Source organism: Podarcis bocagei (assembly GCF_964188305.1).
Source record: "Podarcis bocagei genome assembly, chromosome: 11".
In the NCBI taxonomy this organism is placed as follows: Eukaryota; Metazoa; Chordata; class Lepidosauria; order Squamata; family Lacertidae; genus Podarcis; species Podarcis bocagei.
In genome coordinates this window covers 65190330-65204702 of record NC_138136.1, presented here as the reverse complement: position 1 = coordinate 65204702, position 14373 = coordinate 65190330, and the positions used below count along the sequence as shown (strand labels likewise).

The window sequence follows — 14373 nt, the reverse complement described above, 5'->3', positions numbered from 1 at the left end:
GAGGAAGCCCCTTGGATTCCGAGGGTGAAACCCAACATGCGCAAGTCCCTCTGGAAGATCTTGGGAGCGCTCTGCGCATAAGCCAGCACCTGCTTCGGTGAGCAACACAACTTTCAAAAATAGGTATTTTAAACCTGGAGCAAAAAACATGAAGTTGCTTTACAATCTGCCAGTTGGCCTCTTCTCTCTCTGGCAAACAGAAGCGATTTTCTAACAAGATGTTTCCAACTTCTTCTTTTTATATAAGATTAAGAATATTCACACAGCAGGATATTTTTTTTACCACTGAACAGCTATTTAAAAAATCAGCTCCAAAACCGAAAATAAAGATCCTGCGCATTAGCCGCTTCAGAGAGCATCGGACCTTCCAAGCGACACGTGAGGTCAGTGTCCTGGGCGCTCACAGCTCCTCTGCAACAGCCCTGCCCCTTTCCTGCAGCCCCAGTGAGCTGCCCCTCCTTCCTGCCCTGCCCCTGTTGTTGCTCCCGCAAAGCCTTCTGCTAAGCTTATTTAGAGAAAGTACAAGCATGACATTTCACTTATCATTGTGCGATGCATTTATCATGTTGCAAACGGCCCGAGTGGACAGAGCAGCTGCTCATGTCCTCCTACTGGCTAGGGAGGAAATTCTTCCCGGTGCTAAGAGAGGCCTCAAGACCTCCGCCTGAGGACTCCTCCTGGAGAAAAAGCAGCATGACAACGTCCAAAGACTTGACAATTCAAGGAATGGTTCTGCCAGATCATAGAATCACAGAACTGTAGCGTTGGCAGGGCCCCCACATGGAGTGGTGCATTTTCAAAAAAATTTAATTTGAACAATTTGAGAAAATTCCGACATCTAAGCAACAAATAGGCCAGCTATTTAAAATATTTAACTTTTTACTAGAAGCAGATTATAATGGCGTACATTTGATAAAACCAAAATGGGAAAAAGAATTCAATTTAATCACATCTAATGAAAAATCATAGAATCGTGGAGTTGGAAGGGACTTCCAAAGGTCATCCAGTCTATCCCACTGAAATTCAGGAATCTCAACTAAAGCATCCAGGACAGATGGCCCTCTAACTTCTGCTTAAAAACCTCTGAGGAAGAAGAGTCCACCACCTCCGGAGGGGGTCCCTTCCACTGTCCAGCAGCTCTTACTGTCAGAAAGTTCTTCTTCATCTCCTACTTGTAACCTGAAGCCATGGGTTCGAGTCCTACCCTCCAGAGCAGCAGAAAACACGCTTACTCCATCTTCCAAGTGACGGAAGGGCTTGTATGATCTAGTTGAGATTCCTGCATTGCAGCGGCTTTGACTAGATGACCCTCAGGGTTCCTTCCAACTCTATAATTCTATAATTTGATATTTTCTGAAATTAGGAGGTGCATTTCCATGCATGAAAATATAGGGAATATTTTGTGACCATGGCTTTTAATATAAAGAAACTAAAACACATACACCCCTCTTATTCTGGGCTTCTCCATCAGTCTCAGCCAAGGAATGGTGGGAGTTGTAGTCAACCACAGCTGAAGGGCAAGGCATCTCCCCCGACTCCCTGTTCCATCATGCAGGCCTTTCGCAGCGCCTGCGGAGAGCCCAGCGCACAACTGGATGGAGCCTTTGTAATGAACTGCAAAGCTTGGTCCTCTGCCCACTTGCCACCCACAGGCCTAGTGAGGATGATCTCCAGCCCTGCAGGGCTTAGAGCTGTGCAGCTCAGTTGCACTAATGCAGTGAACTGCAAACCCTTTGTCTCTTCTGCTCAGTTGCACATGGACTTTAATATGCAATTAAGTCAATGTCCTTCTCCAAATCCTGTGCAATCCAAATCAGTTAAAAGGGGGGGGGGGATCTCCCCACACAAAAACTTGCTTTTGTAAAGTTTCTATGTAAACCACTTAGAATTTTTCATTCCTATTAAGTGGTATAAAAATTTAATAAATACTTGAATAATGAGTTAATACAATGCCACTCAGTGATATTAGAAAAGTAATTAAGCTACTAGATATTTAATTTGCTTGTCCAGCAACAGGGTAATTAACAATTCGTAATGTTAACCTTCTTGAAGAGAGCCTCTAATCAGCCTAGTGGATAAGCAACCGGCAACATGTAATACTCTAAATACCAAGTCTTACCAGGTTTCAGTGGAGGAGAGCAGTTCAGATATACAGAGCCCTGGAGATTGGCACACCACTTAGGAAGGGAAAGCTGGATCTGTTCTGTTTTCTTTGCTAGCATTTAACAGAACTGCCCTCGCCCCTTCCTACGCCCTGCATCCAAATATCAGCACCACTTGGCAGGAGTTGCAGCTGAGATCCCCACAGCCCCACATCTCCCCAGGGCATGGGGAAGGGCTGGGAATAGGGGCACCCTGGCCTGCAGAAGGAGCCGTCGTTGATACTTGGAGCTCCTGGCTTGACAATGGAAGCATCTGACAGTGACCCACAGTTAGAAACAAACGGCGGCTTATCTCAAATGAGCAGCGAGCAAAGCTTGGCTACAGTTGTGATTTGGAGGAAAATATCCCGCAAGTGCTGCTTCACACATCAAGGGTAAGACAGGCGGTCTCGCTTCTGCGCTCCAGTTGGGGGCAGAGTGAAGCAGGCAGGGCTGAGCATGGAAGCGCATGCTGCTCACTCACAGGAAACCATCGTTTATTCCATGTTGGGTACAGAGAAGCATGAAGCAGGCCACTTATGCTGATGCAGAATCAAGGCCTCTAGAACGCTTCACGCTTTGCATGCAGAACATTGTTATTTGATTTTGGATGTTATGCTCCCATTTCCACCAGAAAACTCAGTCTTGTCCACACACTGAAAGACACCTGGCCCAAGGGGTCCAGTGTTTTGAGCAAGAGAGCGGCCGTTCTAGGAGGCAGTCCACTTCGGCTCCCATTGCCATGCTACCCAGGGGGGCCCTGCAGTGACCAACCGGGGCTTCATGCCTGACCAGACTTGCAAGGCCAAGAATGCTGCTGGCAGCAAGGAAAGGGCTTGGCAAGCGAGGCTTCTGCCTCTGCCCCACAGGCCCCCTTGAACCCAGCTGCCTGCACTGAGACATGGCACTCTCCAAACCACAGAACGAAGGGCAGGCGAACACCATGTCTGAATGCAACCACCAAGAGAGACCCAGACAGACAGGGCTGGCACAGGGATCATTATTGCCAGGGTTCTGAAGTACTGACAGCTCAGCAAACACACTTTGTTCTACTGGAGAAAGAAAGCAAAGCACGACAACCTACTGAAGGACTGAAATACGGAGCGACTGAACATTTCTCACTTACAACACTGGGAGGCAGCAGTGGGCAGCGGCTGCTTCTGGACCTCTTCCGCAAACGAATGCTAAGGGGGAAATGAGTAGAGATGAGGAATGCAGTAAAACGATTTTCAGCAGACAGGGGCTATCTCATTTAGGGGCACTTTTCTCCTCTTCCATAAAACCAAACACTCCCCTCTCCCAAAGAAACATTTGCCCTGTTTCACGCCAAACCTTCCAGGCACCTGCTCCAGGGTCCCCCTTGGTTGCTACAAAGCCCCAAACACTTTCCCCCAAGTGTTTGCAAGCTGAGTTTGATTTCTCCTGTGCAGCCCTGCCTAGATTTGGAACAGGACTGGAAAAGAAACAGAAATGAATGAGCAGCAACTGGGACTCTGGTAGTGCCAAACTTTGTTGTACTGTGTTTATACTGTTTTAATCTTTGCTGTGAACCGCCCTGCGCTTTGGGTAGGCAGAACATAAATGGCTTAAATTAAATAAAAATGCAAGGAAGTATTGAGGGCGCAGGGTAGCGCCAGAACAGTGGTCTTCCGCCTTCTCAGACCCAGGGACGAACCTTAAACGCACAGGTGCATTGGGGAGCCATTTCCTTCTGTATTTGCTGTGCCCCACCTTAGATCAGGCCACTTCTTGGTAATGGGTCCCAACCCACCAACAGAAGACCAATGGCCTGGAAAGCTATACAACAGGCAGAAATCCTGGCCCCACCTCTCCCACCTGCATGCACGCACTCTGCAGAGATGACCACCTTGAGATTTCTTTTTAGCCAACGCAGCCCCAGGATTCAGTGGGCTTTTGTTTTGTTGCTAAACGGGAGTTTCCCTTGGGGTCTTGGTTACCTCCCCCCCCCCCTTCTTCCCCTGTATTTCTAATAAATAACTGCAGAACCAAAGAACGCCTTCAGTTAGCCTGTCGCTTTCAAAAGTGGTGGCTCGTTTTGCATTATCCGATGGTGAAATGGAAAGTCAGCCTGCACAGCTGGCAGGGTAGGAGGGTGTTCCACAGGGCGGGTGCCACCACCAAGAAGGCCCTCTGCCTGGTTCCCTGCAACCTCCCTTCTCGCAGGGAGGGAACCGCCAGAAGGCCCTCGGGAGATGGACCTCAGTGTCCAGGCTGGGGGTGGAGACACTCCTTCAGGTATGCTGGACTGAGGCCACTCACTTGCCACGTCCGATATCCTCTCCTGTAAATGAACAAATGCTCTCACCCCCCACCAGAAAGGGCAGCCAATTCTCCCTGGCACCTGGCCTGCTATGCATGGGGGAGAACAGTCCTAGACTAGCCTTCCTCCTGCCTGTAGGAATGTCTGCTCAATGGGCAGCATTCCAGCATAGGGGCACCCGGCTGAAATCACAAATTGTGCAATCCAGAGCCGGGTATACCACCTGACCTTATCCAGATCCCCAGAAACCCCCTATGGGCATTTGGCCAGACTCCAGCAAGAGGTCCCAAGGCAGGAGTGTGCATGGAGCACAGCAGAGCAAAGCATACCCACCTCATCATCTTCCTCCAAGGAGTTTATCTGCTTTAACTTCTGAGTCCAGTATTTGGCTTCCTCTTCCGGGATGTCTGCAAGACAGCAGAATAAGCAGGCGCCTGCTCCCATCCCCGTTCCCCAAAATATATTTTATTATATGCATATTCTGCTCCGACATGGGGGCCCCAGAAGCTTCCCACCCAATTCCACAGCTGCCCAGCCTCAACCATGCCACAGCATCGGGCGTCCCAGAACATCCATAGGGCCAGGCATGTACTTTTAAAAGCAGAGCATGCTTACGCAGAACAGCACATGACCAGGGATGCTGGTTCAATTCAGAATAGAAACAAAAACCACACACACAGTTGTAAAAACAACACGGCTTTCTTGGGCTCGTTGAGAACAGAAGGAATGGTGGACAGACCCTTGCGAGCTGCACAGTCAGATTACAGAAACAGAACTGTGTCAGCAGGTGAGGCAGGTGCACATTGCCAAGAGCCAAGGGGAAGGAGGAGTATGACTTTCTGGCCAAGGGTAGAGGGCCAGGGGTCAGAACAATGAGGGCGGCAGCAACAGCAGGCACGGTGTCAACAAGCGCTAATTAGGTTCAATTAATGTTTCATACTTTCCCCACTTTTCAGATCAGACTGAGAAACAGGAGGCGGCAAAGCACAACCGACTGCAGAGGCAGTCTCTTTGAATGGAAACCCCGGAAAACATCACAAATACAGCAACATAAAAGTCAAGTCTCTTGATGGCTTTGCCAATTCCAGAATGTTTGGAACTCTGATTAAGGGGGGAAAGGAAAGGCAGGGAGCCTGGAGATGAAAAGAGGAGAACACAAAATCCATGGCCCAAGGGGAAGAATGCCTGTGCCTCGAGCAGGTGATGGAACCATGCGTGCCTGGAAAATCTCCCAGAAAACTCTGGCAGGTTAAGTTGGAAGCAGAGTGCTAGGCCAGGAGAGACCTCTTGCACTCTGCAGGTACCACAGGGAGGTTTGGGACTGCACAGAGCTCTGAAACGTCACCCCGTCCCCATTAACCAAGGCACCTCTAACTCAGTCATCCCCAACATGGAGGCCTCCAGATCCGTCGGACTACAACTCCCACCAGCCCCAGCCAGAACAGAACTAGCTTCTGACATGCCCAACAACGCAGTCAAGAACTCTGCTTCCAAAAAGGGATGGAAACCTCGTCCTCAGACGTGTCCCTGTCTTGCACTGCCCAGGCAGAGCGGCAGGGGACTGCCAACGGCCTGTCACAGCCTGGCTTCAGGGAGCCATTCCCATGGCATGCTTCTGGGCATCTTATCCGAGATAAGACGATTCATTTCGCAAACACCACCACAAACATGCAACAGCTCCACACCAGGTCATTATATTCTCTCTGTCATCAAAGAAAGCCTTGAGCAACTTTGGAAATGGCTTGTGGGAGAGCTTTTTAAGCCATCTGAACCCAAAGCTCGCTCCATGAATATAAACATGCTGAACCAAACACACAGGTATACCGCTTCTTCCAAGTCCATTTTATCACATAGGAGAGGAGCGCTTTCACCTGGGAAATGAAACACAAGATTTCTAAATATATCTCTCCCCCCCCCAGGGGGGGAATGGTGGGACATTGCTGTAGAGAGAGAAGTGATCTCATACTCAAAGTTAAAACGAAGGACAGTGACCAAGGTGGGACCCACAACGCTAAAGCGCCTTCGATACTGATGCAATCTTTATCCTGAGAGCACATCATTCCTGCACCTGCAAGGAACCATGAAAGGCACATGGCCCTGGGATGCTGAGGCTGGAAAGGGTCCTACTTTTTGTCCCGGAGAGCCCATCACGGCATTCACTGGTTCTCAAACTCCTTAAGCAGATGTAGCCTTCTTGTATTTCTTTAAGCATGAAATTATAATAGTATCTGAAAAGCATCATTGCATGTCCTTGGAAGATATGGCTCCCCTGCAACAGCAGAAACCTTTCTTGGAGGGGGAGGCACACAATTCAGACTATTTACAACTTGTGCACCATTCTGAACAGCTAAGAGGGCGAGGAATGTCCCACTAAAGGAATCATTTTTGAGCCAAACTATGCCAGCTAAAGCCTGTGTGGCAACAGCCGTTACACTGAACAAAGAAATAGTCCAGTAAAACGGGCATCCCAGGTGGCAGCCTCAGCAAGGCTGCTTTGGAAGGTGCATTTCTTGGCCTGCAGTTTGGGCCCTGAAGTGGGTTTTTTTTGGGGGGGGGGATTACAATGGCCGCAGAGAGGACTCCTCCCCAGAAGAAACACAAGCCAAATTTGTGCCCTCTCTCCCTCTCAAAGTTTGCCTGAAAGGCCCCATCCCCCCTCCACAGACACAGGCAAACCCCCAAATAGGAAGAGAGTGGACTGGCCCTCCTCAAAAAGGATACTACTGTTACTTGCATTATTTGCAAAATTCTCCATTCAGAATTACCAATCATACTTTACAAACAAATTCAGACGGTGTATAATAGGGGCTGGACTAAAGGACCTTCAAGTTTCCTTCTATTAGTTGCATTCAGCAGTCTGATGACTCTGAATAAAGATTACTGGTTGCTAGGCAATGTGAAGTAAGCACTCTCCCCCCCCCCCCACTTATGGAAAATGCTGTGTTGCAAGAAAACCTCAGGCCTTCAAAATTGTCCTCCGATATACAACACTGTAAGCCTGGTTTAATTGGAGCGAACTCCTGGAAGGAAACCACCACTAAGAAAAGACCCTCACGGTGGACCCACATCAGGGCAGCAAGAGGGAAGAGGAGTCTTTGAGTTTCACAGAGGATGATGGGGGACGGCAGAAAGTCATTTGCACTCACCGAAAGGCAACTCAAATCTTGTATCCAACAAAATCTGGTGAGGTGTTGGGTTTTTGGTGCCACAGACCTCATGGCCCTTCATCAAGACCTCGGCTTCCAGCGTAGACCACTCCCCAGGGCCCTCCTAGAAAGAGAAAGGGCATCAGCAACTTCACCAGAAATATCTCCCCATCCATCTTCCCACTTTTCTCACGTCTGTTATTTTATCGCCCCATATGAAGCAGCCCCCAAAGTGCTGAAAGGCACAACAACATGCATTTAGATAATTTATAAAACACACATCACAAAAAACTGTGGCCGCATACAAAAAATAAATCTAAAATTAAAAACTTTAAAAATACATCAAATCAATTTGCAAAACCGTCTGACTAGGTCCCCCGACCCCTGCAAGAAGGAATTGATATGGCAACTCCAAACCACATCAGGAAATGGTCTGAACTTTTGGAGGAATTCAAGCTTCTACAGAATACGTCAAAGAGACCACCAGAGTGCTGTTGCTGCTACAATTTATTTACTGCTGCTTTTTGGAAGTCGAAACGCCCCCAAAGCAGTAAATCATCTATTAAAAGCAAAATATGTATACTGTAGAGAACAAGCCGTGTGCTGCTGAACAAAATCCTGCTCATTTGCTGTTGCAGAATTACAGAATGGCTTTCACTTGCGGACTCAGAGCTTGAGACAAAGCATCCTCTGCAGTCAACAGAAACCCTCTGGGCCTAAACGGGCTCTGAGAAGGAGAACCAAGAGGTCTGCTTTAATTCACGGGCCTTTATTTAAAAAAAAAAAAATGAACAGCAGCGTTTCCACTTATAGCCTTAGAAGACAGTTCAGGGTGTGGTGTAAGATTACTTTTCCTTGCATGCCTTAAACGGTCATTGTGCCTGGATCAGTTGTGACTGAAGTCAAGAGGTGATGGGAGCTTTAGAAAAGGATTCCATAATTGCATCTGCCAGACAATAAGTGTTGGAAATGTGGAGAAGCTGAAGGAACATTCTTTCACCTTTGGTGGATGTGCCCCAGGATTAAGGCTTTCCTGGAAATGATCTATAATGAACTGAAAAAGGTATTTAAATATACCTTCCCTAAGAAACCAGAGGCCTTTCTTTTGGGCATTGTTGGCCAAATGGTGTTAAAGAAGGACAGAACTTTCTTTATGTATGCAGCAACAGCAGCAAGAATACTTATCGCAAAACATTGGAAGACACAAGATTTGCCCACCCTGGAAGAATGGCAGATGCAACTGATAGACTACATGGAATTGGCAGAAATGACTGGCAGAATCCGAGACCTGGGAGAAGTGACAGTGGAAGAGGACTGGAAAAAATTTAAGGACTATTTGCAAAAGTATTGTAAATTGTATGAATGTTAGAATGATGCAGGATATAAAGATAATATGGCCTTAGTGACTTAGCAGAGAGGAGTATGAAAATAATCTAACTATAAGGACAAAGGTGAAACTTGAATAACATTATGTCAAGATTAAATACTTAAATATTTGACAACAAAGGGTAAAATTGGAGACATAATAGCTGAAACGTACAATCTAAAACAAGCTTGGAGAGAAGGTGAAGTATTGCTGAACAAGATTTTTTAAATGGGAACACAGAAAAGGGAGATGTGAGGGAGTCAGAAAAGAGGGCTATGGAAATCTGATTTATGAAACTAAACTACATTTTATGTCTTTTTTATGATTTTCTGTTTGATGTTTTTTCTTTTTTCTTTGTGTGTGTGTTTTTCATTTTGGTGATGGTGTTTTTTTTATTGTCTTTGGGTTGTCGATGTGTATGGTGTTATACTGTTTAAAATCTTCAATAAATATTTTATAACAAAAAAAAAAGGATTCCATAATTTCTGGGTCATGCAAGAATGCTGCGTGGAAGAAGTATGCAACATTTCCATCTCCTGGCTGGGTCACAGGAGCAGTCCATGCTAGCCTTTACTTCAGTACAGATGAGGAAGTAGAGAGGGGCCTGAAAGACTCCACATGTTGCCGGACTCCAACTCCCATCATCCCAGCCACTCAGGGATGATGGCAGCTGTGTTCCAACATCATGCTGGATACTAGACAGATGCAACCAAACGGCACAAGGCCATTTCTTCGCCATTTCTTCACCGCCACCCCAGAAGTCCCAGGGGGCTGAAGAGCATCTCTCTCGGCTCTGAAGGTCTACTGACCTCATCCGACTGCCGGATGGCCTTCAGCTCAATCCACGCTGTCCCAACCATTGTGTCCCAGATCAGCCCTTTGTTCCATACTTCCACAATCAAGCCCAGGTCCAGGCGGCTGATCTCGCTGCAAAGGAGGAAAAGAGACACAACACATAAGCAGCTGGGGGGAAACTGGACCCACACCTTCGCCTTTTTTGCAATGACCATTCTGATTGCTTCCCAACTGACTGCCTTGTCCCTGTTTTGATCTGAATCGCAACCATCTTTCAGCTGCAGGTCAAGCCAGACCAAGAGAAGACTCTCCTGGGATCCCCCAGACAGGAGGAGGATGACCAGCCTCTCCCTGGCTGCCAGCCTCAGCACAGACAACTGCAGAGATGCACTTCGGCCACTAGAGGTCTATTCAGGACTACAAGTCAAAGTCTGCTGGGCTTGACTACAAGATGTTCCTCCAGCCAAATCTCAACGCACAATTTAAAGTTACCTCTGACAAAGGACTCTACGACATGGCAGCCTGAGCCACAGTAGATTGCTCCACTTCTTTTAAAACCCAAGTTCACAGTCCTGACAGACCCCTTTCTCCCCCTGAGATCATCCCTGCCCCTTATTTTGTACCTAAGCTTGCACATTTGCAAGGAATCACCACCCCTTTAAGTAGACCAAGGGCAGGATCCAAAGAAGCAGATCCGCTGCTGCAAGAATTTCTGCTTGCTCAATGCAACTTCTACCTCCTCTCATCGCTCTACACCCCCCCCATCTGCTCCAGAATAGGTTTATGGGGGGGGGAGGCGAGGGAAGGAGGGAGGGGCAGTTCTGTTGCACAGCCCAAATGCCCTACGCTAGCAGATCTGTTTCACTGGATACTTCCCTAAGAGCCTGTGCTGTTGGGAAGGGGATGATGTCCGTGTGGAGAGTCCCAGGCAAGGTATTACAAAAAGCAACATGTGTTTTCAAGCAACACCTTTGCAACTTCCCAACAAACAAACAGAGAAAGGCAAATGCTTCTGCTTTCAGTGTTTTTGTTTTAATTATAAATTAACAATATCAACAGTTTAATACGTATTTAAACCTCAAAGGAAAGAAAAAGTCTTCAGAGTACCAACAATATTAACATTCAAAAGAAATACAATACTTACAATGCTCTTGAAAGGAAAGGGACACCATATACCATAAATACAATCATATCCAATTTTTCGCTTTGAAACACCCCCCCCATAGCATTACTTTTTCAATACAATATGGTGTTTCCTCTCTCGTCTCTTTCCCAAGATAAAAAACATGTTTAAAGTTCCTAATTTCCCAATTTCTCCCATCTTATCCTCCCTGTATGGAATTTAACATAAATACTCGCTTTCCCGTAACTCAATTGGTGGAACTTCCTTGCCCCCAGATAGCTGAGGGACAAAATTAACACTTAGCAACACGGCGCTCCCATTTCAGGTGTGATCTTGACCCACAGCATTCACTTACAAGAGGAAGTCTTGTTCCCAGCATGGCTGGTCCCCTCGAACGGCAACAGTGGTGCTCTTCACATTTTGCACCTTCAGGGTCACATACGTATTGAATTTATCTGGAGAGAAAGCAGAGTTGTTTCACCTGAGGGTAAGTGTCTCAAACTCCTCCTTGCCAACGCATGGTATTTGGTGGAAAGAAAACGTCTCCCACCAGCTGCACTTCAGCAGAGCAAGGAGATGACAGGAGAGAAGGGGCAGAATAGAAGTTTCCACTGCCACCTCCTTGGCCTTCATGATCTGGCCCCAATGACTGGAAAAGGCTTCACACAACAAGAAACACTAGCTATGAGTTGAGAACTGCGAGGAGTCAAGTGTGGAAGCCGCTCATTGCTTGGAAGAACGATGAAGCTCAATTTCCATTGAATTGTAAGAAATCAAGCTGCTTTCATTGCTGATAGCAAAATGGAGCTGCTTCAGTTTAATACTCCAAGGCTCCCAAGTGTGGTTGCCTTACACTCCTGGAACTTCCTTATATCTTGGAGCTTTGCTGAAGCCACTTCAGAAACCCTCAAGACTTTTCAGTGGCCAAGGTCAGACCAATAACTGGGCACAGCTTTATTTTAACTTGTGAAATGCCCTGAGCTCTTTGGATGAAGGGCGGTATATAAATCTAATAAATTTATTATTGTTATTTTGTCCAACTATTTTGGATTTTAGAAGGAACTGCATACGCAGGGAAGAAGCAGGCCAGACACTCGGAAGCTAGAAAATTCCTGCCATGCACCACAGCAGAGAGCCAGCCAAGAGGCAATTGCAAGAACACGGATGTCAGCAGGCAGACTTGTTGGGCAGAAGAAAATCTGCGCTCACCTGGTGGCCCCTGGAGCTTCGCTTTCTTTACTGTAAAAGAAAAAAGAGGATGTCAGTTGATTATTCCAACCTCAAGCACTTTAACTCTCAGGTTGTTAAATATTTCGGCTGCAGATAAGGGAGAAAGAAGCCTTCAAGCTAGTTTCATTTTTCACAACAAAGGAACCTGCATAAAAGGCCACTCCAATGCTTTGCCCCACTTTCCTTCAGAAAAAAATGGGGGAATATTTAAGAAATGCTGAAATGGAGAACAAAGCATGTTGTTGTCCAAGGAGTATTGCACGGCCAGCACGAATTGGCTCTTGTTCCCCGAAGCCAGGAGCTCTGGATGACGGCTGTGCTCATGAGGAGCTTGGAACTGCGGTATCACGGGGAACAAGAAACCACTTATCCAGGTCCAGGACAACTGAGCACGGCTGGACAGGCCAAGTTCCACCTGCAGCTGAGCCTGCAGCAACCACTGCAGACTTAGAACAGCAGTGCCAGGAGGACTCTGGGCACAAACTCTCTCTGTGTGTGTGTCTCCTAGTTCACCCTTTACAAGGAAGAAGAACAAGCACGCAGCCAATAGGCAGCCCCACCTGGCTGGTTAGCAACACAGGAAGTTGCCCTAAGCTAGCCTTCCCCAACAGGGTGCCCTCCAGATGTTCTGGACTTCAAGAGGATATGCTGGCAGGGGCTGAGGAGAGTCACCGTCCTAAACATCTGGAGGGCCCAGTTTGGCAAGGCTCTCCTCACTTCCAGAGAAGCATTTTCCCCACCCTGCTTGGAGATGATGGGGATTGAATGCAGGACCTTTCTGCAGGCCAGGCTCCAGCAAGGAGCTATGACCTTTCAGCTGGGATTCCTGCATTGCAGGGGGTTGGACTGGATGACCCTTTGGGACCCTTCCAACTTTACAACTCCACGATTCCCCATACCACCCTGGTTACGACTTGTATGGGCAGGTTTATGGAGGCTGCCCCCCTCCACTTTAAAGAAGACAGCAAGAAGAGCTGTGGCTTGCTTGCTCAGTTCTGGCCCTGCCCTTCCAGGAAGCCCAGCACAAAGCCAAAATATTGGTCCCTTGAGCCCTCATAGACATCTGGGGCCTGACATTTGCCCAACCGAGCCAACTCAGGGTGACCCCAGCCCTTTCCGGTCGAGGCCCAGTCAGAGCAAGTAGCAGAAAGCCCTGATCTGTCCAGAATCACCCTCGCTGTGCTTAGCGTTGGCTTAGCAGGTAAGGGAACCCTGAAGGGAAGCAAGGAGCCGGTAAGCCCCATTCACTTTCCTCTCTTCTTCCTTTTTCCCTTTCACCTGCTTGAGTAAGGAGCTCTGTCTGTCTTCAATTAAGCCACCAGTTGCCCAATTACCAGCAAGTGACAGCTTGCTCGCTGCATGAACTATCCCCTCTCACAGTATAGAGGCATCGGGACAACCCGTGTGTGTGTGTGATTCATGACAGCTCCAACTGCAACTTCCAGCACGCTTTTACGCTAAAGCTCTTCCATTAAACACACTCTTCCTTTGAATGCACACAGCAACTATCCAGCCTCTGGTTTCTCTCTGCCAAAACTATGAGCAGGTACCATACTGTCCAATTAAGAGCAAACCCCTGGGGGCGGGGAGGAAACGAACAGCCACCCTTAACTGTCCTGCCTGACACACGGAAGCTGCCCCCCCCCCCCACAACTCCTGTGCTTCAAAACTCAGCAGACTGGAGGCAATTAGCTCTGCCACATCTGATCTCGTTTCAGACAGAGGAACACGCTGTCAGCAAACCTGGCAGCCCATAGAAAGCAGCAGAGCCCTCTGATAGGAGAGAACTGCACCGGATGGTAATCTCCCATCTTGCTGCGGATGCTCAGGTCAGCTGGGGGGGTGCAGAAAAGATGGAAAGCGAGAACACAAGCTGTGGCCTAGATACCGAGCTTTGCAGAGCCACGAGAAACATCTGGATAGGTTCCTGATACAGATGTGCTGCTGATCCTGAAGCAGCAGTATCACACACACAGTTCCAGAAGAGGGCATAGGAATGAAGAAGCAAAAGAAACAAGAAAGAGCACAGCTCTTGCAAATTTTTACTTTTTTTAGTAGCTCTGTCAAGAAAGGAAGGTCTGGAACTGCACACCTGAGGATGGCGAAAGCAAGCCTGGGGAGAAATCCAAAGAGATTCTCCCATTGGGCCAAAGCAGGGTCCTGCAAGGCATCCCTAAGCTATGGCCTTCCCTTGCACTTCCTATTTCCTGACCCAACACTATGGCTCAGTTTTCAAACAAGTAAATATTTATCCCAAATGCTGAATTAAGATTGTGTGTGTGTGCATGCCT

General features: G+C 47.6%; 2 protein-coding genes across 10 annotated transcripts in view; one reads left to right on the top strand and one right to left on the bottom strand.

The window, feature by feature from the left end:
* The window catches only part of UNC13B (unc-13 homolog B), a 179745-nt gene that overhangs the window by 134823 nt on the left and 30549 nt on the right, over positions 1-14373 (bottom strand). For all 9 annotated transcript variants that reach the window (XM_081212557.1, XM_081212561.1, XM_081212563.1 and 6 more), the window contains exons 2-7: positions 12062-12091; positions 11208-11307; positions 9744-9861; positions 7569-7692; positions 4756-4829; positions 3268-3325 (exon numbers count right to left, since the gene is read on the bottom strand). In XM_081212557.1, the coding sequence (XP_081068683.1) occupies positions 3268-3325; positions 4756-4829; positions 7569-7692; positions 9744-9861; positions 11208-11307; positions 12062-12091 (504 nt within the window). The remainder of the gene's footprint in view (positions 1-3267; positions 3326-4755; positions 4830-7568; positions 7693-9743; positions 9862-11207; positions 11308-12061; positions 12092-14373) is intronic.
* PIGO (phosphatidylinositol glycan anchor biosynthesis class O) overlaps positions 12026-14373 on the top strand; it is a 140988-nt gene continuing 138640 nt past the window's right edge. The window contains exon 1 of the mRNA XM_081212713.1: positions 12026-12034. The gene's annotated coding sequence lies outside the window, so the exon portion shown is untranslated. The remainder of the gene's footprint in view (positions 12035-14373) is intronic.